General features: G+C 35.9%; 1 protein-coding gene across 2 annotated transcripts in view; it reads left to right on the top strand.

Annotated features, from left to right (window-relative positions):
- LIPI (lipase I) overlaps positions 1–24,284 on the top strand; it is a 54,872-nt gene that overhangs the window by 18,585 nt on the left and 12,003 nt on the right. The window contains exons 4-8 of one of the 2 annotated variants that reach the window (XM_040227146.1): positions 2,495–2,584; positions 3,692–3,859; positions 5,560–5,664; positions 12,984–13,095; positions 17,697–17,873. In XM_040227146.1, the coding sequence (XP_040083080.1) occupies positions 2,495–2,584; positions 3,692–3,859; positions 5,560–5,664; positions 12,984–13,095; positions 17,697–17,873 (652 nt within the window). The remainder of the gene's footprint in view (positions 1–2,494; positions 2,585–3,691; positions 3,860–5,559; positions 5,665–12,983; positions 13,096–17,696; positions 17,874–24,284) is intronic. The other variant, XM_040227157.1, reaches the window with a different exon arrangement.

Here is a 24,284-nt window from a genome sequence, read left to right as displayed (position 1 = left end):
TCATGTCCGACTCTTTGTGACCCCGTGGACTGTAGCCTACCAGGGTCCTCCGTCCATGGGATTCTCCAGGCAAGAATACTGGAGTAGGTTGCCATTTCCTTCTCCAGGGGATCTTCCCAACCCAGGGATCGAACCCAGGTCTCCCGCATTGGAGGCAGACACTTTAAGCTCTGAGCCGCCAGGGAAGCCCAGTATTAACATATATTAACCTTAAATTTGAAACAACATATGTCCATCAACAGAAGAATGGATAAATAAGTTGTGGTAGGTGTGTCAATGAAATACTGTATAGCAATGAATTATTGCAAATGAGTGACTACATTTATACCTGACAATGTGGTCTAATATCACAAATATATTGATAATTAAAAAAAGCCAGACACAAAAGCATGCTTGAAATATGAGTCAATTTATACATATTTCCACAATGAGCTAATATAAAATATATTGTTTTGGAAGCATCCTTATAAGGTAAAGAATAGAAGTAGGAAAAAGTATGAAAAGAAAAAGTGGTTTTTATTTTTATAGAAAAGTAAGGTGCTGGTTATTGGTTTATTTCCTGACATTGGTTTGGTAGCTAAGTGGCTGTTGGCTTTATATTCATTAATTAATCTTTAGTTTTATGTCTTATGTTCTTTTCTGCATGTGTTATATTTTACAATAAAAAGAAAATTTAAAAAACCATATCTGCTCTCCCCACCCTTCTTGAAACCAAGAGAATGAATGGCCCAAGCAGGCTCAACTGCCCTGCCCCTTCCATCCGATAAAAGGGAAATCACATGCCTGAATCAAGGGCTACTTGTAAGTTAATAATAAATATCTTTTGCTTCTTCCTGGTTCCTGAGCAGTCTTCTTAGTTTTGATTCTACTTCAGATGCAGATTGGAGAAAATGATGGCTCTAAACCTGAAACCCCCTAGTTTTAGAACTCTTATGATGAGTTCAAATGTGAATAATTTTTAAAGAGCTCCAAAATTATTGGGCTTCATGGGGGTTACATTTAGAAGACTGTTCTTCCTTACTAAAATTCCACAAGCTAAGTGGGGGATGGAATGGAAGGAGGAGTTGGTTAGTTTAGCCTCACCACTGACACAATCACACCCTGCATGCACTTCCCTGGATTCCAGGGCATTCTGAGGAAGTCACTCAAGTTGCCTTTTGTCTCTCCTTAGACCCTGTATCCCCTTCCCTGTAATGCTCATGCCCAGTGTCCCCAAGCCCTGGTAATGCAGGGCTGTTATCTTATTCTGATACTAACTAGAACTAAATCAAGGAGCTGCATCTTGGTCCTTACTGTCAGACCCAAGCATTTATCTTTGCTGTGCTCAATCTATTGCTGATCTCTCCGAAGAGTTCATTATGTTGTAGGAAATTTCTTGAAACCCAAGCCAAAAGCATTGTTATCTTACTTGGCAGTTAGATCAGTCCCAAATATTCTGAGCTTGCTACCTTTTTTTTTTTTAGTTTCTATGGCTCCCCTAGGTTACAGATCCCATATTGGTTAATGTACCTAGAAATTGCACCTCCCCTAATGTCCCGGAGGGTCTACAGATACAGTTAGCTGTCCATATGCATGAATGTGGAACTTGTGGGCAAGGGGGGATGACTGTGCTGTACCACTTTATATAACGGACTTGAGCATCCTCAAATTTTCGTGTCTCTGTGGGAGAGTGGGAGATGGAGGGGAGTTCCTATACCCCATGGATGCCAATGGATGAGTGTATACAGAAGTTCTTAAATCATAGCTACATGTTTCATGTCACTCTGGCCCAACTTGTTCCAGTTGAAGTAGCATCTTTTGATTTTTCCAGTTAGTGAGTCTAGCATCAGATGCTATGCATTATTATCCAGAATGAGAGTGAATGATCACCCCTAAAAAGTCCCAAATGACTTAGCTTCATTTCCTTCAGTGCTCTCTCTCACATGTTATACCAGATAAACTGGATTCTTTAAATAGCCCATATGCACACAGATATCTGCTTGATTCTGCCTCACTTACATCCTTCACACTTCACATCTTTGTTCAGTTCTCACCTCATCAGTAAGAAATTTCCCAGACTATTTAAAAGCCCAACCTACCACATTCACTGTCCCTTATTCTGCTTAATTTTTCTCTGCAGCACTTATTATTATCTGACATACTGCATTTTTACTTGTTTATGATGTCTTTCTTCCACTAGGATGTAATTTCCACTACAATGAGTATTTTTTGTTCTTCCTTGTTCCATTGTATCGATATATTCATAACACAAAGAACTGTTATGGGCCCATAATACACTGATCACATGTAAATGTATTAAATTAATGAAATGTAATTTGCATGAGCAGTTAAATTTAGGAAATAATAGCAAAAAAGGTCATCTTTTGAAAAAGAGAATTTTATTTTCAATTCACATTTTGAGTTACTGTCAATGAATTTTATAGGAAACTTTGTTTTATATGTGTTGCTGAACTGATTATATATACTTTGTGATTCTTGGGTATTTTCTTCTCAGGTTTAGGCATTAAACAACCCTTGGGACATATCGATTTTTATCCAAATGGAGGGAAAAAGCAACCTGGCTGTCCTAAATCAATTTTTTCAGGTATGCAAAAAATATTTTAGAATAAATTGTGCATGCTTCAAAAGAATGAAAGAAAATCCGTTTTCTTCCTTTTTTATCTGTGGTCAACAGTTTTTCACCACTGCTCATCATTCAGGAGTTACTGGTGGAAATGGTCTAATTTGATCCTTCTGAGTTCATAAATGTTAACAGTAGACATCTCATTTGATTATGGATGAAACCTATTATAGTCTCAACATTTTTAGTTCATCAGTTTAAACATTAGAAATTATGTCAGTGAAGAAGCATGTGTAGCCAAAGTATCATATAACACACGGTTGGTTTCAGGATTTAATTTTTACCATTGTTGTTTAGTTGCTAAGTTGTGACTGACTGTTTTCTGACTACATAGACTCTAACCCACCAGGCTGCTCTGTCCACGGGGTTTCCCAGGCAAGAATACTGGAGTGGGTTGCCCTTTTCTTCTCCAACCATTACCATAGTTTTATTGTGTGTTATTCACAGATTGTGAACTTTTGCACTTGGTCATTCTGTACCTAAAGAGCTAAACAACTGCTCTCTGTGCGGAATTTGGCTTACTTCAGAGCCACAGTGAGAAATGTCCTGAGATCTATAGTGGGAACTGGTCAAGAACCACACATTTAAAGGCCACAAAAACTAGAGTAGTTTAATCAAAGGAACAGGAATGTGAGAAGTTAGGAAAGGAAAGGGGGACATGATAAATCTTTAATGTCACCTGTTTGCAAAGGTGTCTTTGACACTGAGTAGGAATGTTAGGGGTGAGAGTTTAGAAGGGAGTGATGTGTACACTAATAATTACATATGGTAGCACTGTGTGTGTAATTTGTCAAAGTACTGAAATTAAACATTTTTGCTACTTTAATTAACTTTATTTATTTTTTTTTTACTTTAATTAACTTTAGAAAATTTTCTTATATATCTTATGTAAAAGGCATACTATATTTAAGCTTTCAATGGTACCATTTATTAAGTTGCCTGAGATAAAACTGCATTGTAGTCAGCATTGTGATATTCCTACAGTGCACAGAATTAGGTAGAATTTAATCTTTAATTTTTTTTTCTAATTTACTTGAACTTGATCTAACTGCTTGGTTTTTAACACTTAAGGACTTGAATTTATTAAGTGCGACCACCAGAGAGCAGTTTACTTATTCATGGCAGCTTTGGAAACGAGCTGCAATTTTATTTCATTTTCTTGTCGTTCATACAAAGATTATAAGACTGGTTTATGTGTGGATTGTGCTGACTTTAAGGAAAAATCGTGTCCTAAACTAGGTAAGAGAGATTGTTATAATTACTCTAATTCTTTGTGGAAAGTGAACAACATAATTGTGTTATTATTTTCTGCTGGAAGTTTTCATGTTTACTTGTTAATATAGTAACATTTTTTGGAAAAGTCTTCTGTAGCACAGAGAAAATAATTCATTAAATGTTTTTAAGGTTCTTGGTGAGAGGAACTTGGTCAACCTGTTTTCCACGCTGCATGTCGTGTATGCATGTGGTGGCCTTTTGATGATCCTTGTTCTTAATACACAGAAGGATCTATCATCCATCTATATTTCCACTAAAGAACGAAACTTATTCTTATTTAGTGATGCTGTTAGTTTGTATTTTTAAGGGAAGTCTTATGAAGTGAAGTGAAGAGGTATGAGCCATGGTTAGCTTTGCATTTGTTATTTAGCAAGTAGTACTTTCTAAATCAATAAACTTGGTAAGAACAGTTAAGTATTGCAACTTTTGACTAACTGAAGTCTGACTGTGGGAAATTATAGAGAAAAAAGAATCCACATAAAAATAGAATTTTAAAGCTGGAAATTAATCTCAGAGGCTGCGTGTTCAGTGTTTGCCAAAGACAATACCAGACCCCAAGTATGTCATGAGCATGTAGACCTCTAATTGTATCACGACAGGTCTACTAGAAATGTTTCCACAGCCAAGTAGCTTCAATTAAATGGGTAGCAATGACAAAGTCTGAATTAAACAGCCTCTTGTGATTTTCTTTCATAGGAGGTATATACTAACATATGTAGAGAATCACTAGAAGGGGCAAGCAATCTGCAGGCTTTGCTAGACTTATTTCCTCATAGATCCCTCTGTCTAGAATATATTTTAGTTTATATAATATATCTTAGTGGGATTGGTTTTCTTCAGCCCTCATGTTGGGGATTGCTTTTCTGGTCCTATTGCTTTTCCAGAGTAAATTGTGACCCAGTGTGAACATGTGGAATGCTTAAGGGCATGAGTGAAAACTAGAGTTAAATCTCTGAATTTTCAATTAAATATTCTGTCTACTGCATTCAGATTTCAAATTTGGAGGTAGCAATGTAGAAATAGACACATACATGAAGTAGGAAGCATCTTAGATATGTGTGTGTATATTACATATTCTATATGTACAAATAAGATTTATATCTGAAATATATATTATACATACAATATATAGTATTGTATATATATATATAGAGAGAGAGCAGAGATGATATATATATTTCACATATAATAGAGGTGATAGCTATACTATATACCTTGTATGTATAATGTGTACATATACATGCTGTATCAGCATGGATATGTATATAAGAGAATTGGAGGCTGTGCTCATGGAGTTAAATTTTATGTTCAAGTTTTATCTAATCAGTTTATTCTTCTGAATTCACTAAAAGGAGTTTCAAATAAAGTTACCAACTTATAAATAAAAACTTTGGTAAATGGACTTTAACCATATGGAGTATGCAAAGATCTGATATGATTTCCAGGGTGTAGATTTGTTTGTGAATCTTCAATGTGAGAGTTGTTCTGGTTGAAATAAATAGAATGTGAAATTATTTGAAAAGTGATTTTAAATTATAAAAATCCATAAATTGTAATTATTATTATAATACATTGATCCTTTAGTTCTTTTCAGTAATTAGATCTTTTTATATTTTATATTTGATTCAAGTTCAATGACTAATATTCTATTTCTCAAATCTCAGGTTATCAAACTGAGCTATGGAAAGATATTTTGAAAGAAAGGATAGAAAACACAACTCTCAGGACAACTGTATTTTTGGATACTGCTGGAACAAATCCATTCTGTAGTAAGTTAATATTTTTTAACAAATGAACTAATTATTAGTTTTTATATACTAATTTCAATTTTTATCCAAAATTAAAATTTCATTATGTGCTTTCAAGGAACTTTAAATTTGTTAGAGGGTCAGTTGTACAAATTCAAATAAAATAAGCATATGCTTTGGGTAATATTCTTCCACAAAACAAGCGATTTCTTTTGTTTTCCCCCTCAATTTCCATGATTATTCTCCCATGTTTAGTGTTATGTCAGCATATAACAACTCAGAGTTTAAGACATCTATCTACATTATTAGCTCCCCTTTGGAAACTGAAACCAAATTATATAAATACAAAATGTGCAAATAAATAATAATCTTCCCAATTTATTTAGAGTTAAATAAGAGAAAATTTGGAGAACAGGAGAAAACCTCAGAAACTTATTAAATAATTAGATTTATGAGGAAGTATTAAAAAAAGTAAAATTATTCTATTTAGCGATCAGGAGCTTAAAGTGGTTTAAATAAAGCAAACCCTATTATATGAAAATATTATGAAATACGTTTCCATAAGTTTGCCATTGATTCTGGTTCCTGAGGAATAAATATTTGAAATAGACCCAATAAGATATTTTTGGTCAATTATTGTAGATATTTTGCAGTCAAAGTTGTTATCAATTTTTAAGATATTCTTTAAATGTTTGTGAGGTGTCCTGTTATTCAGAATTGTTGTTCAGTCGCTAAGTCGTGTCCAACTCTGCAACCCTATGGGCTGCAGCATACCAGGCTTCCCTGTCTTTCACTATATCCTGGAGTTTGCTCAAACTCACGTCCATTGAATCAGTGATGCCATCCAACCATCTCATCCTTTGTCACCCCTTTCTCCTCCTACCCTCGATCTTTCCTAGCATCAGGATCTTTTCCAATGAGTTGGCTCTTCCCATCAGGTGGCCAAAGTACTGAAGCTTCATTTCATCATCAGTCCTTCTATGAATATTCAGGGTTGCTCTTCGTTATGACTGACTGGTTTGATATTCTTTCTGTACAAGGGCCTCTCCCAACACAAGAGTTCAAAAGTATCAATTCTTCAGCGATCAGCTTTCTTTATGGTGCAGCTCTCTCATCCAGACATGACTACTGGAAAAACCATAGCTTTGACTATGTGGAGCTTTGTCATCAATGAGGTCTTTGCTTTTTGATACGTTGTTAGGTTTGTCATAGCTTTTCTTCCAAAGAGCAAGTGTCTTTTAATTTTGTAGCTGCAGTCACTGTCAACAGTGATTTTGGAGCCCAAGAATATAAAGTCTGCCACTATTTCCACTTTTCTCTCATTTATATGCCATAAAGTGATGGGACCAAATGCCATGATCTTAGTTTTTCTGAATGTTGAAATTTAAGCCAGCTTTTTCACTTTCCTTTTCCGCCCTCAAGAGGCTCTTTCAGAATTCAGAATTGGGCTCATCCATTTTTTTCATTAAAATTTTTATTGAATTAAATTTAGATTCACATGCAGATGTAAGAACCAAGGCAGAGGGATACAGTGTACATTTTATTCAGTTGTAAAATTTTGTAACACTATAGAATAAATATAATATCACTCAGTTTAGTCGCTCAGTCATGTCCAACTATCACACAATATTGCTAAAATCCATCTATCTTATTTATATTTCCTCACTGGTGTGTGTGTGTGTGTGTGTGTGTCTAGTTCTCTATAACTTAATCATCGTATATAGAGCTCTGTATCTATCATCCCAGTGAAGATATTGAACTGTTCCATCACTATCAGACCTCTTGGGTGGCACTTTTATAGCTATATATATTAATACCACCTTCATAACCTGATGTTTCTAATCCTTGACATCCATTAATATATTCCTAAAAATCTGTCATTTTGAAAAATGTTATATAAACATTTAAACTCGCTATAAACTCGCTATGTTCAGAGAAGGCAATGGCAACCCACTCCAGTACTTTTGCCTGGAAAATCCCATGGACGGAGGAGCCTGGTAGGCTGCAGTCCATGGGGTTGCTAAGAGTTGGACATGATTGAGCAACTTCACTTTCACGTTTCACCTTCATGCATTGGAGAAGGAAATGGCAACCCACTCCAGGGTTCTTGCCTGGAGAATCCCAGGGACGGGGGAGCCTGGTGGGCTGCCATCTATGGGGTCGCACAGAGTCAGACACGACTGAAGCGACTTAGCAGCAGCAGCAGCAGCAGCATTCACTAAGTTACTTTTTAACTGGACTTTTTAAACTCAGCATAATTTCTGGAGGTTCATTTGTCTTGTGCCATGTATCAATAATTCATTCCTTTTTATTGCTAAATAGTATTCCATGGCATGTATGCACTAAAGTTTGTTTAATGATTCATATGTTGTAGAACATGAGGGATGTTTTTAGGTTGGGCTATTATATTAAAGCTACTTTGGCTATTTGTATACAAGTTTTCATGTGAACTTATCCTTTCTCTGGTATAAAGTCTCAGGAATATAAATACAGAATCAGAAGTTAAATTCGCATTTAGCCTTATAAGAAATTGAGAATTTTTTAGCGTGGCTGACCATCTTATATTACCCGCAGCAAAGTACGAGTGATCTAATGAGTGATTTCTTACTAGCATTTGGTGTTGTCATTATCTTGTTAAGTTTTCATTTTTGTCACCCTAAGGGCTTATGAGTTTACATATCTTCTCTGTATGGTGAACTGTGTTTGAGTCTTTTGCTCATTTTCCAATTGGATTTTTTAAACTATTGGCTTTTGAGGGTTCTTCATGTATTTTTATTGGTAGTCCTTCTTTCCTTGTTGAAGATTTGGTCTGCAAATATTTTTTCCTAGTTTGAAACTTGAGTGTCTTTTCATCTTCCTCACAAGGGCAAAAGGGTTTACTTTTGATGAAGTCTAATTTATCACTTTTTCTTTTCAAGGAACATTCTTTTGATATCTAAGAACTTTTTGATGAGCCCTCGATCCTGAAGATTTTCACTCAAATTTTTTTCTAACAGTTTTATAATTATATGTGTTCCTTTAAACATAGACAATCTTGTTTTAAATTTATATTGAAAAGCACTTATCTTAGAATATCTAAAATAATCATTACAAAGAAGAATAAAGAAGAAGCAATCACTTTGACCTTCCTGCTGCATTGCAACCCTTTTTCTGATTCTCTTCTGTCTTCCTCTTCCACCTTTAAGGCTTGGTGATTACAATCTTTGGAACTGTATTATGCCCACTTGGGTAATTCAAGATAACCTCTCTCTTCTAAGGGCAGCTTATTAGCAACCTTAATTCCATTTGCATTCTTAATTATTCTTTGCCATTTCAGGTAACATATTCACAGGTTCCAGAGATTAGGACATGGACATATTTGGGGAGGTCTACACTAAGAGTTGGACACGACTGAGCGACTTCACTTTCACTTTTCACTTTCATGCATTGGAGAAGGAAATGGCAACCCACTCCAGGGTTCTTGCCTGGAGAATCGCAGGGACGGGGGAGCCTGGTCTATGAGTTCACACAGAGTCAGACATGACTGAAGCGACTTAGCAGCAGCAGCAGCAACTACAGTTAAATATACATATGTGAGTTTTCACAGTCTACTGGTATCAATATTTACCACTTCAAGTGAAATGTGAGAACTTCACTTCCATTTAGGTTACTTTACATTTTCCACTTTTTAATATTATTATCTCAAATTATCATGTGATAATTTTTATTTCAAGTATCAAATATGATTTATAAATTCACAAGGGTAAGGATAATTTATTGTGAAAATGGTAGTCACTCAGTCCTCTGCGACCCCATGGTCTGTAGCCCACCAGGCTCCTCTGTCCATGGAATTCTCCAGGCAAGAATACTGAAGTGGGCTGCCATTCCCTTCTTCAGGGGATCTTCCCAATCCAGGGATTGAACCCAGGCCTCCCTCATTGCACAGATTCTTTACAGTCTGAGCTCCTAAGAAGCCCACTTTATTGTGTGTACCCATATTTTTTCTTTTCCCATTTTCCCCTTTTTGTTTCTGATACTCCAGAATTATTTACTTCATCAATTCCTCTGTGTTCTTTCTCACAATATGTAAGAATGAGTCTGCTAAAGAGAAATTCTTTGTTTTCTTTGAAAATGTCTCTATTCCTCCTTTATTCTCAAAGTATAGTTTTTCTGTGTATAAGAATTAGAGTTGAGTTCCTTCTTTTAGCACTTGAAAAGTGTTGTTATCACTTCTTTTTGGCCTCTGTGGTTTCAGATTCATTGTAACTCAATTGGTTGTTCTCCTGTAGATAACACATCATTTCTCTTTGGCCGCTTTCAGGATATTTTTCTGTTTTCTTTTAGTGTTCTGAAGCTTGATTATAATTTTTTTTGCTATAGTCTGACAGGTCCCTGGGGCTCTGTCCATTTTTTTCTCAGTCTGTTTTTTCTCTGTTTTCAGATTGAGCGGCAGATTGATCTGTCATCCAGTTCACTGATTTCTGTCCTCTATTATTTCCACTCTACTATTGAGACTATCCCATAAGTTCTGAGTCCATTATGGTAGTTGTCATTTATGTAATCTCTACTTTATTTTCTTTTATAGTGTCTATTTCTTGGCTGAGATTTTTCTATTCCTTCATCTTTTTTCAGCAGCCTCTGACTCTGAAGCATTTTTATGATGGTTCCTTTAAAATCCTTGTCAGATTTTCCCAGCATCTAATTCATCTCAGTGCTGGCATTAGTTATTGTCTTTTCTCACCAGAGTTGTGATTTTCTTTGTTCTTGGTATAACAGGTAATTTTCAGTCACATCTTGGACATTTTCTCTATGTGGCAATTCAAATGCTGTTTAAATCTTTTATTTTAACAGGAGTTACATTGTTTAGGTTTTAGCTTTATGTATTCTGAAGCTGTGAGTTTTAGCTATATAGTTTCAGGATTTTCATATTTTCCTGGTGACTTGCTTTTTTTTTTGCTTCATAATTAGAAATGCATCATTTTTTGCCTCACAGACATTTATCCGATTCTGACACAACAACAATTTGTTTCATAGAGACCTTAAATCTTGTGCCTTTTTTTCTATCTTTAATATTATATTCTGTAGTATTTTATTTCACTTATTTAACAAAGAATAATTATTATGAATATTATCATTAATCAGATGTTCACTTATATTTACCATTTTCAGTTTTTTACATTTTAACTTGTCCTTTTTTCCCTCCTCATCTCCTTCCTTTTGGACTTAATCTTTATCTTGCTAAAATAGATCCTTAATAACTTTTCACTAAGTAATGTCTCTCAGTTTGTTTCCCTGAAAATGTCCTTATTGTTTTCTTACTCTGGAGTGCAATTTTAGTCCAGAATAGACTTCTACACTGAAAGTCATTTTCATTGAGTACTTTAAAGATATTAATTCTCTTGTTTTAATATAAATTTATATTTTCATTTATTAGTAATCTAATGGAGATAATCTACAGTTTTATTCTTGTTAAACTTATATATGTATATATGTATTTATTAATCTGTTAATTTAAATAATCTATTGTTTTCTTCTGGTTAAACTTATATATGTGTATATATATTTATTTATTCATCTAATATTTAGTCATGATTTATTGTTATCATTTTCTAGTCTCAATGTTCAATCCAAGTCTCTATTAAAATTAAACGAAAAATGTTTGTGTTATTTCAAAATAAATATTCATGCCACATTTTATCATAGAAAACTCTCATCACTCTTCAAAATTCTCCCTTCAAAACAAGGTGGATTTTGTTTTTTCCAGAATTTATGTACCATAATCCTGGAGGATTTTTCATGTAAATTTATGGAGCTCCTTAACCAATAGGGACTTGTAAATTTAAATTATGTGTTACCTGGAGTTTATTTTAGTCTCAGGGAATTTTTTTTTCCACTTAAGACTAATACACAACCAGTAGGAAGAATTTTCCAAGTTTCTCTTTCAATGACAAAGTAGAGTTAAGGTCCCTGACTCTGTGCAGGGTTTTTCATTTCGGCTCCATCCCTCAGTGTTGCATGGAAGTTGACACTTCCGTCTCTTTCTCCATGCTACAACCAGTTCTCAAGTCCTTTAGAGACCCAGGGCTTCAGTTCCTGAGACTTGCCTTTAATTTCTCTTCATTGCTGCCTCCTAGTATTTGGTCTTTCTTCATCTGTGCTTGGTTATATATCTAATTTATAAATTTTAACCCAGAATTTCTATGTAATTATACCGGGAGTCAGGGTAATTATGTAACATCTCAATATATCATACTTCCAGGAATCATCTGAGCAATATGAGTACCCACTTTTTTGGGTGAGGGGACCAAGATATTTTATCTAATGCTGGGAAGTCACTGCAAAGTAAAAAGTGTTCCTTTATGTCTTTTGTGCTATCAATTGATAAGGGCCAATTACTTTGAGGTGTACTAAGGATCTAAGTACTCTTAGCTGTTTAATAGAAACATTTAACAGCTAACATGCACAATTTTTGTACATGTGTATCTCAGAAGAAAAGTTCATCTATTCCACATTCTGTTTATATACATTGTCTTCCAAGAGTTTTGCACAATACTTGGGAAAATTCACAGAGAGTAGGAAATTTCTGTGTAGCCCAGACAATAATGGGTAAAGGGATGAGTTCAGCATCTTTTCCTCTGAAAGTTATATCAATTTTTGTAATGACATTTTGAAAAAGAGATACTATAATCTCACTCTATATGATTGTCTAATTTTATTGTCTGGCTTCCCTGGTGGCTCAGTGGTAAAGAATCCATCTATCAGTGCAGGAGATGAGGGTTCCATCCCTGGCTTGGGAAGATCCCCTGGAGAATGAAATGGCAACTCACTCCAGTCTTCTTGCCTGGAAAATCCCATGGATAGAGGAGCCTGGCAGGCCATGGTCCATGGAGTCACAAAAGAATTGCACATGACTTAGTGAAGAAATGACAATTTTACTGTCATTCCTAAACAGCCAGTGAAATTAGGAATTATATTTGTCAAGCAAATATAGGTAGGACTATTAATCATATAATTAAGGAACCTTATAATACTTACCTTAGATGTACTGAGGGAGAAAAATTAATTGACCTAAATTCTGATATTTTTTGGTTTTGAGACCAGTTAGTATTTACTAATTATTTGACCAACTTTTCACCATATTCATGACTGACTGGCAAGTTTTCATTCCTCATTTTTTCAAGACTAGTGAAAATTTAACAAGAGGGAAAATCTATTACTTGTATACCAAATGAGTGCCTCTCAATATTATTTGCAGATATAATATGTGCCTAGATTATATAAATATATATTTACATGCATACCTGCACCAAAATAAAGTTTTAAAAATAACATGAATTGCATTCCACATCTTTGTTTTGTAGCCTATTATTTTGTTCTCAGTATAATTGTTCTGGATAAAAATATGAAGGATGGCTATGTTACATTTAAATTATTAAACCAACTTGGAATCGTTGAAGAGCCAAGGCTCTATGAGTAAGTATAATTTAGTGTCTCTTTCTTTTGTAAGATGTATTTTCTCAAGCATCCACTTTGCAAGATAATCCAAACAGTATAAATTTTCTATGCAGTGAGTCTTAAATTGTTAAATATTAAATGGATCTCTGGTTGTCATATTCTAATTCACTCATTCTATGAGTGGAGATACAAAATATGAAAGAAATGAAATAATTTGTTCATGTTATACATCTAGCTACTGCAAGAGTTAAAAGAAAAAAACTTTCCACCTAATTTTGAGCACTGGTAGGATTTGTTATAATAACTATTGATATTATTCCATAATATTGAGTTGGCCAAAAACGTTCTTCCAGATTTTTCTGTAACATCTTGTGGAAAAACCCAAATGAACTTTTTCGACCAACCCAATAGTTTATTACTTTAAATTGCTTTAAATTGTGTATATATGTATATACCCATGCACACATATATTTGTGATTCAATACTTATTCTTATCAGACACATGCTCTGTTAGCTTTTAAATTTACTTATTCAACAAGTGTTGTTTAGCACCAACCAAATGTATTCAGGTGTTTCACTAAATAATGGGGATCCAAACTGAAATAGCAATGTTACCATTCTCGGGGAGGTCACAGAATACTGAAGGAGACTAATACATAATTACAGGCTTCAGTAATGAGTCTTAGAGTAACAGAACACTCATGAGCTATCGGAGTCCAGAGGGAGAAGCAAAGAAATGTTCAAAAGGATGGTATTATCATCAGGGAATGGATGAGGGTGCTTTCAAAGGCATGCAGATAGAAAGTGGCTGAGTTCAGTAACAGCACACAGACTGCGGTCCTAGAGCAGTTGTTTAAGCTTGTTCAGGAGGCAAACACATTATGAGTCTTGATTTCAAAGAATCATGTTCTGTGCAGAATACTATTTTAAATACTGATGCATTTTATTCAAACACCTGATGAGTACATTTTTCATGAAAAATGTAAAAATATGAAACCTACACACAAGGTAAATTTGTCCATCTAAGCCTGACCAATGTCCTTCATGTTTTCCTATTAATAATTCTTTGCTAATAAATTTAGTCATGCTTTGGGATATTAACTGTTTTAGATGCCATGGGAGTAAGAAACTTTTAAATGATCTTTTACTTCCCTTTTCAAAATTAAAATAGGAGTATTTTCTTGCTGGAGAAAATGTGCTATACAGTAGAAAGGGAGAATAATCTATAATTACATCATGCAGGAATACTCCCATTTACCAGTTAGTTTATAACCATTCCTCCTTCTCCTTCTCCTCCTCCCCCTGTTTCTCCTTCCCTTCCACCCCAATCTCTTCCTTTTCCTCCTCTTTCTTACTCTTATACATGCCCCTGTGCATGCATATGTTATTTTTTCGCTTAGCAAAATTAGGATATTTTTGCAAATGTGTTCTGCTCTCTGATTTTTATACTGAATGATATAGCTTTTTTTTTTTTTTTTACCATGTCACTAAAAATCACTTACACATTGTAATATGATGCCAAATATATTGATATGCCAATATAGGATTTAAAACCGAGTGTCAATATTGTGTATTCAGGTTACATTGACTCCTCACATGATGAGTAATGGGGAGATTAGTGTGAAACAGGTGCAGAGTGGTGGCTATCATAATAATTTATATGAAAGATAATGGGGGCTTGGATCAAGTCAGTGGAAGTGGGATTTTAGGATTTAGAATACATTTGTTTTTGTGATTAATTAAATGTGAAAGTGAAGGGAACAGTGATTAGGAGTGACTTTGAGCTTTAAATCTGGTGCCTATTTGAATTATGGTGTCATTCACTGAGCTAGGAGATACAAGGAGAGGAACCAATATAACCATTCAATAGCATTTCTTGAACTATACTAGAAATTAAGGACAAATTTAGGGACAATTAGATTTCTGTTCCTTCATACTTTTAGTCTAGTGAGCAGATAGAGTTTACAAACACAGTAAGTTCACCACGTATGGATGAGTTCCATTCCGAGAGTGTGTTCATAAAGTCCAACAAAGTTAGCCTAGGTACCCAACTAACACAATTGGCTACCTAGTACTATACTGTAAGGTTTATAATACTTTTGACACAAATAATACATAAAACACAAACAGACAAAAAAAAATAAAATAAAAATATTTTTTATTAAAAAATAAAGACATTTTTAATCTTACAGTGCAGTACTTTGAAAAGTACAGTAGTACCAGCTACGTCTCTGCTGCCTTCACACTTGCTCTTACATCCTGCTTGAGATAACAACGCTGTGCTCCTGTGTTCTACACAGTGCTGTTGTGTACTTTATTGGGCACAGCTACTTGTAGAAGATTAATGCATGGGTCAGTGTACACCAGACACATGGACTAACATGTGACTGGACATGAGAACACATGGTCACATCTTTGAAACTTCACAACTTGAAGATTCGTATGTGGGGAACTTCCTGTACATAATACAAATAAAAATAATGATATTCACTATTTCTCTTTCCAAACAACTTTTAATATCTATACTGAGCTCTGGAGAAGGAAACGGCAACACACACCAGTATTCTTCCCTGGAGAATCCCATGGACTGAGGAGCCTGGTGGCTACAGTCCATGGGGTCACAAGAATTAGACGTGACTTAGTGACTAAATCACCACCACCATATTGAGCGAGGCCCTGTACTAGGAGCTGAATATGCTAGGATGAGAAAAACATGATACGACCCTCGTTAAATTTATAGTCTAATAAAGGATATCAAATAAACGAGCAGTGATAAAATTATGTAAATAAGATCTGTCTATGAAAAATGTCTAGAGGCAAACCATAGAACGTATGGGAACATGAAATAGTGGAGTCACTAAAGCTTTTTCTAAGGACTTTTTATATTTGTTGAGACAAAACTGAGGAGCAGAAGTTAATCTGCTCTGCTGATTCCAGGCAGAGGGGCCAACAAAGGCAAAACTCCTGAAGCAGGAGGAAGTGTAGTCCATTTCAGGAGCTGAAGGAACTTTAATATGTCTGAGAACAGAGGCAGGGAAAGGAAGAGAATGATGAGACAGAAAGCACCTAGATTTTGTAGGAATTAGAATTTGTAGGACATGTTCAAGGGTTTTTATTTTAGTCATTGAGCAAATGAAAACCAATAAAGTATTTGCTTTGGGGCAGTCTGGATAGAGCCAGGACTCGGGTTTTGTTTTGGAAAAACAGTTTGACCAGAGTGGATTGGAGAGTGAAAAGATAGGATGCTGTTGCAAGAATAAAGGCACAGAACAACGATGTCCTGAGATAAAGTGTTTTCAGTGGAAATGAAAAAATGAGGATGAGGATGGATGCAAAGAAGATTCAAGATATCCCATAGAGTGTAGGCACATAGGATAGATTAGATGTAGGAGTTGAAAGAGAGGATGATCTGAAGGGTGAAGTCTAGTTGTCTGGTATGGACAGTGCATTATAGGTCCATGTAAAATAAAAGGAAATTTCTAAGCTATAGGGTTTTTGGTGAGAGGTGAGTGTTGGGGAAGATGTCGTTAAATTTGAACTTACTGAGTTTTAGGCATTCTTGAGATATCCAAGTAGACATGGTGAATAACAGTTGTCTGGGTCTCATTAGACAGGGCTCAGCTGGAGGTAGAGACATGGTGATCAGGAGCAAACAGTCGGTATTTGGAGTGAATGGAGTAGATATGAGTTTTGTGGGGAAGATGACATGTTTCCATCTGGATATGCTGACTTTGAAGTATCTCTGAGAAATCTAGATAAGTTCTTGGACAGAAGTTAGAGATGTGACCAATGACATGTTCTGTGAAAGAGGAGGTAGTCACTCTGACAGGGGTGGGTTTTGAGGGGAGTGATAACAACCTTTGTGGGGTCTAGATGCTTTGGGGAATCCAAAGGAGAAGGCAACAGGCCGAATATAAGATGGCACAAGTGCTGGGTGTGCCGCTGGTTGCCCTTCAGCCATTCTGTGTGTGACGGTTGCCTCAAACAAAGAAATTATTTAACAGATTTTTTAAAAAATTTCCGGTCCTCTACTTTTCCTTTCCCTTCCCTGCTCCCCTTTTCCTTCTCTTGTCTCCTTCCTTCATTCCTTCCTTCTTTCCTTCATATCTCCCACCCATCCTCTCTCCCCTCCTCCTTCCCTTCCTTTCCTTCTCCTCTTCTTTCTTATTTTCCCTCCTCCTCCCTTGTTCTTTCCTTTAGAGGCAGGCAGACCCATGATATGATAAAGTGGCACAGAACAGGAAAGGATTATTATTTGTGGGTCCAGTCCATTCAACGAATGGTGATAGATGTTCAGGGGCTTATAAAAAGTAGCAAAATATGGATTCTCTAATCTTAGACAAGTGTAGAATCTAGACACTGAGGCAGAAAGACAAGATGTCCCAATTTTTTCTCCAAAATATTTTCCCCAAATATTTGAGTGTGGGAGTTACATACCTTTTTACTGTATCTTGTTTTTAATTAGTTTATATTATTTTAATAAATGTCACATATTTATTGTTTGGCCTTTTCACTGTAAGATTGGTATTTCTACCTAACACTGATAAGGTTATATTGATTTTAAAGTTATATTACATTTCAAATTACTAATATGATGAGATATCAAATTTTATATTTAGGAGGCACAAAATATTTTACAAACTTCAAGAATTCAAGATTCTTGGTCAGTTTTTAAATGATGTTGCAAATATTTCAAGCATTGGTTTGGCATATTTTCAAAGCTCAAATCAACAGTGTTCTGCGTGCAAATATACTATTCAGCTTCTCAAGCTAAAATCACTTACATATCCAGAAAGGTAAGAAAACTAAACTCTAATTCCAATGTTATCTTTTAAACTTGAAAATATTCCTTTGCTAAGGAGTGGTTTAAAAATTCATGTACTCAAATGTTTAGTGTATATTTTAGATTATATTTATAAGAACAGTAGACAATCTAAAAGGTATATAAAATTTTTTGGCTCAAATGAGATTTATTTTGGAATCACATTACCCAAGCAGAGAAAAAAGATATATAATTACTTCATGAGATACAGTAAACATGAAAAAAGTTAAACATATATCTGCCTTAGAATTTTAACAGTTATTTCAATAGGGTTCTGGATTGCTAAAAATGTCTCTTCCTTTGTTGACTGCAACACTTTCTCTTTATTTCTCTTTATGTTCCTATATTTATATACTTGATTTCCCAATTACCTTTTTGTGAATGTTGAACATAGTAAATAAGAAGTTTTGGAGAATAAAAATGATAAAAATGGTAAGTGGTAAGAATATTCATTTAGATGAGGTCTATATTCACAGAGGGGGGTTGGAAAATTCTTTGAAATAATTTATAAATTATTTTGTAAGCTTTTGGCATGAGAATATTTAGTCATTCTAAAGTTAATGAGTGAAAAGTTATTGTAATGGAAAAAAGCCAAAGGGTAATTTTACTTTTGCCATTGACTGAAATACTTACAAAAATATCAAATATATGGGCATCATCAGTTAGGAATATTAGCAACACCATTGCCTGACAAGTATATCAGAGACAGAAAGAAACTCTGGTGGCGGGGAGGGCAGTCATATATAAAGGACTAGGGCTGCAAGATTTTTAATCTTCAACTGATCTCTATATCTATTATTTTAACTATGTAAAGTCTATACTAAATATAAGAGTAGAAACTATATTTGTAGTGCTCAAAAAATAGATCTTAGAAAGGTCAAGTTTATTGCACCATCACATTCCCCTGGTCTCCTCCATTAATATCTCTCTGAGCCTCAGGATGGTAAATATAAATAAAGAAGTGTAGTTGTTGTAGTTTTACATGCTCTGTTTCTGGCACTTAACTGGTATCAATACACCCCCGCTGTACAGATTTCACCAAATAACTTGCTCATTAAAGATCTCCCACTCTTCAAAGGTAAAGCAAAAGGCCAGCTCCCTCCCTCTGCCCCCTTTGTCTAACTAACTTATTCATCGTTGTCATTGTGGTAAGAAAACTTCAAGTGAGATCTACTTTCTTGGCAAAATTTTAAGTGCACAATACAGTGTTTATAATGGGCATGAGGTTTACAGCAGGCAAAAACAAGCAGACGAAAACCTATACAGGGCTTTCCTGGCAGCTCAGTAGTAAAGCATCTGCCTACCAATGCAGGAGACCTGGGTTCAATCCCTGATCCCTGATCCCGTGGGATTCCACACGCCCTGGAGCAACTAAGTCTATATGCCACAACTACTGAGCTTGTGCCCTAGAGCTTAGGAGCCACAACCACTGAGCCCATGCAACTACTGAAGCCTGAAGCCCTGCAACAAGAGAAGCCACTGCAATCAAAAGCCTGCACAGGGCAACTAGAGAGTAGCCCGTGTTCACCGCAACTAGAGAAAAGCATGTGCAGTAACAAAGACCCAGCACAGACATTAGTAAATATGATTTTTTTTTTTTAAAAAAAAGACCGCACTCCCACTGTAGGGGGTGAGGGTTCAAAAAAAAAAAAGAAAAAAGAAACTTACAAAAGACAGAAAATCCAACCATGAATTCCTAAAGACAAAGGGGATATGTGCATGCTAAGTTGCTTCAGTCATGTCTGACTTTGTGACCCAGTGGACTGTAGCCAGCCAGGCTCCTCTGTTCATGGGATTCTCTAGGCAAGAACACTGGAGTGGGTTGCCGTTTTCTTCTCCAGGGTGTCTTCCTGACCCACTGATCAAACCTGCATCTCTTTTTTCTCCTGCATTGGTAGGTGAGTTCTTTATCACTAGGGCTGCCTGGGAAGCCCAAGGGGCTATCTAGCCAGTTGTAATAGAAAATCCCGTGGGAGATGTGGCTTCTGGCTTGGCTGCATTCAGAGGATGAAGGATTTTTGCATGGTATCTCTTGGCTCAGGCATTAACATTGCTTCATTCTCAGTCTTCACGGTATCAGGTCAGTTGCCCATACCTACTTGATTCCAAGTTCAAATCCCACAGGAAAAGAAATAAAGTTTTAAGACGCCACTGCATCTCACTGGTTTTCATTGAGCAAATTCATATCTCCGAACCTCACACTGTGATTCTTCTGATTGTCCAGGGAAATAAGTTCCTTCATTGGTTTACGCTTAACTTTGAGACAAGATGGGATCAAATTTATCCAAAGTTTATAGAAAGATGAGGGTATTGTTACATGAAAGGGATAGATAGTTGGTGACAAAAATCACAGGCCACTACGGAGAGACTGAAAATATTTTGATATCAGGCAAAACATTAATTAAACATAGATTGTCCTCCTTGTAATATATCCTGTGTGTGTGTTAGTCACTTAGCTGTGTCTGACTCTGCAACTTCATGGACTAGAGCCCACCAGGCTCCTCTGTCCATGGGATTTTCTAGGCAAGAATACTGTAGTGGGTTGCCATTCCCTTCTCCAGGGATCTTCCCAACCCAGGGATCAACTGAGGTCTCCTGTATTGCAGGCAGATTCTTTATCATCTGAGCTGCCAGGGAAGTCCAATATATCCTACTAAAGTTAAATATTGATTTTACTATAAACCATAATTTTGACTGGCTGACACAGTTAACTTGTAAATGAAAGCAATAAATGAATAGGTAAGCTAGAGAATGCAAATTAAGATCATTTAAGATCTGAGTACTTCAAACAGTTGGGGGTTAGTTTTCTTAAATAGGTATGTTTATGTTCCTGCATGGATATAATTTAATATTTTGACTGATAAGACAGGTAAGAATAAACATTGAAGTAACTCCTCAAATAATTTACTCCAGTGACATAGAGGGTTTATGTACAAATTTAGACATTTTTCTTTTATCAAATTAATTGAACATTTAAATCTCTAATTTTGTAGCTTTGGCCTCTATGTTTTACTTATTTTAGAATAACTTCTCTTGTTAATTCAGTATTGGTTTCATTAAATATTTTCAAAGTTCTTTTGAAAAATATAAAAATACTGAATTTATAATATTGAAAATGTTATAAATGAAGCTTAGATTTAATGAGATTAAGTATTTGGCTAAGAAGATCCAAAAACTATCTTTAGAGAGTAACCTCAGAAAACCAATTCACAGTTATGCTATTTGTGCTGAAGTCATTAACACTTCATTTTGTCTTTTAAACTTCCCAATTAAAAGTCCAAGGTACCCTGGGAGAATGTGGGAATTGAAACTCTAGAATTCTGAAGGGTGTTTAAAGGAAGCAATTTTGGCAAAACTATTTTACATTTTTAACAAAGCTTGTTCATTCATTCTGAGACTTGTCCACCATCTTCACTGTCCACACTCCATTTTCTTCTCGATCCTCAAATGATGTTTTAGGTCAGTGTAATGTTGACAGGTGATATAGATTAAGAACTCTAAACAGTGTCAACAGTGTGAACAGCCAGTGTGTGTTTCTATTTATATATGCAATGTAAGCTATGCCTCATTTATGAATTATGTGGTTTTAGGATGACTGGGAGAAGGCAATGGCAACCCACTCCAGTGTTCTTGCCTGGAGAATCCCAGGGACAGAGGAGCCTGTTGGGCTGCTGTCTATGGGGTCGCACAGAGTTGAACACAACTGACTCAACTTAGCAGCTGCAGCAGCGGCGGCGGCAGGATGACTGAATATGAGCTTTTTTATATACCATTAGAGTATTGAACATGATGGTTATTATACCTAAATGTTTTTCGAAATCCAGTATTTTAATTACCATATTAAGGGACAAGATATTATTTTCTACTTCTAAAATTGTTTTAGATTAAAGCTTTGTTGCGATTAAAAAAGTGTATATGACTTTTGAAAAAGTTTGATAATTAGGATAAGTGATTATCTTTTTAAATTGTCTAAAATTATGACATAATTTTACTTGATAATTGTATAATTGGATAATGTAAGCAGGAAGTTTCAGGTTAAAATTATTGTAAAGTAATTAGCCTCCAATTAAAATAAATAAATTTAAAAATTCTAAAAACTACAGCACATATATTTTCAGTAACTATGCTTAGCCAATGGCTCAGTAGGTAAAGAGTCCACTTGCAATATAGGAAACCTGGGTGACATAGGTTCAGTCCCTGGGTCAGGAAGATCCCCTGGAGGAGGGAATGGCAACCCACTGCAGTATTCTTGTCTGAAAAATCCCATGGACAGAGGAGCCTAGTGGGCTGTAATCCAAAGGGTAGCAAAGAGTTAGACACAACTGAGCAACGAAGCATGCAATGCTATAAGATGCAATTATATTTATATAAATACCAAGAAATCAATACATACCTTAACAAAGTTTGATTGAAAGTACATTATATAAATAAATATATAAATAAAATAGTAACTAAATATAAATGTATTTTACAATCAATCCTCATTCATAAAATAGTTGCTTTTTAAAAATATTTTTGCCTTGTAATATGTTCCATAGCTTTTCAGTGTCATTTGTAAAATATATATTTGACTCCTAGCAGATGCTTGACTGGGGGCTTCCCAGGTGGTGCTAGTGGTAAAGAACCTGCCTGGCAATATGCGCAAGATGCAGGTTCGATCCCTGGGTTGGGAAGAGCCCCTGTAGGAAGGCATGGAGAATTCAGTATTCTTTCCTGGAGAATCCCATGGACAGAGGAGCCTGGTGGGCTACATCCATAGGGTCACAAAGAGTCAGACACAACTGAAGTGACTTAGCACTCATGCATAGATGTTCAATTTATAGCAGTTCTTTCTTTTCATTTTCATTCCCTTCTCTTGTTGGTCCCCAATTTAACTTTTATTATACTCATTTTATCTATACACATATTTTTCAAGCAACAGACTGGACAAGTCAATAATTATATGAAAAATATTGGTCTGTTTTGCCAAAATAACTCACAATAAAATGCTTTGTTCCCCCAAATTCTGTGAAGCTATGTCTCATTCTGCAACCTCATAAACACCTCTGCTAAGTTGCTTCAGTCGTGTCTGACTCTGTGTGACCCCATAAATGGCAGCCCACCAGGCTCCCCTGTCCCTGGGATTCTCCAGGCAAGAACACTGGAGTGGGTTGCCATTTCCTTCTCCAATGATGAAAGTGAAAAGTGAAAGTGAAGCCGCTCAGTCGTGTCTGACTCGCAGGGACCCCAGGGACTGCAGCACCAGGCTCCTCCGTCCATGGGATTTTCCAGGCAAGAGTACTGGAGTGGGGTGCCATTGCCTTCTCCGATAAACACCTCTACCTTTTTGTAAAAGATTCATTCATTGGTAATTTGTAAACTTCTTATCCAAACACTATCACTTCTATCACACTTCTCGCTCTTTTAATTTAGTGATTGGAATAATCCTCATCCATCAGAGTTGTTGGGGATATAGGAAGACTCTGAGCAGAGTTAAGAACTTCAGAAAAAGAAATCTGCATTGATTGCAAATGTATCTGATAAAATGGAATTTATCTTGTGAGTTATTTGCCCTAAATTCAATTCAAGCTTCTCTTTTAGGGAACGAGTATTTTAAAAAGTGTTGGAGAAGACACTTGAGAGTCCCTTGAACTGCAAGGAGATCAAATCAGTCACTCCTAAAGGAAATTAGTCCTGAATATTCATTGGAAAGACTGATGCTAAAGCTGAAACTCCAATACTTCGGCCACCTGATGCGAAAAACTGATTCCTTGGAGACCCTGATGCCGGGAAAGACTGAAGGCAGAGGGGAGAAGGAGACAACAGAGGATGAGATGGACAGGTTGGCATCACCAACTTGATGGACATGAGTTTGAGCAAGCTCTGGGAGTTGGTGATGGACAGGGATGCCTGGTGTGCTGCAGTCCATGGGGTACCAAAGAGTTGGACATGACTGAGCAACTGAACTGAATTGATATAAGAAAGATTTTTTATTTTTTTACCAAGGTGTATTTTTTGGATGATGTATATGATTTAAGGAAAAATTATTGTATATAAAGGACTGATGACTTAATTGAAGATTTAAGCATTAAAGGGAATCCCAGAGAAGTTTGACTTGTTTTACTATTAGTGAACTTCTTATAAGGTGAATAATAGTGGTTAAATTTATTTTGAGTTGTTGTTCAGTCTCTCAGTCCTTGTGACCCCATGGACTGCAGCATGCCAGGCTTCCCTGTCTTCCATCATCTCCCAGAGCTTGTTCAAACTCATGTCCATTGAGTCAGTGATACCATCCAACCCTCTTGTCTCTGTCGTCCCCTTCTCCTCCAGCCTTCAGTCTTTCCCAGCATCAGGGTCTTTTCCAGTGAGTCAGCTCTTCCCTTCAGGTGGCCCAAGAATTGGAGCT

Source organism: Oryx dammah, unplaced genomic scaffold (assembly GCF_014754425.2).
Source record: "Oryx dammah isolate SB20612 unplaced genomic scaffold, SCBI_Odam_1.1 HiC_scaffold_2, whole genome shotgun sequence".
NCBI lineage: Eukaryota > Metazoa > Chordata > Mammalia > Artiodactyla > Bovidae > Oryx > Oryx dammah.
The sequence above is the reverse complement of the archived record's forward strand: the minus strand, read 5'-3'. Positions and strand labels throughout refer to the sequence as shown.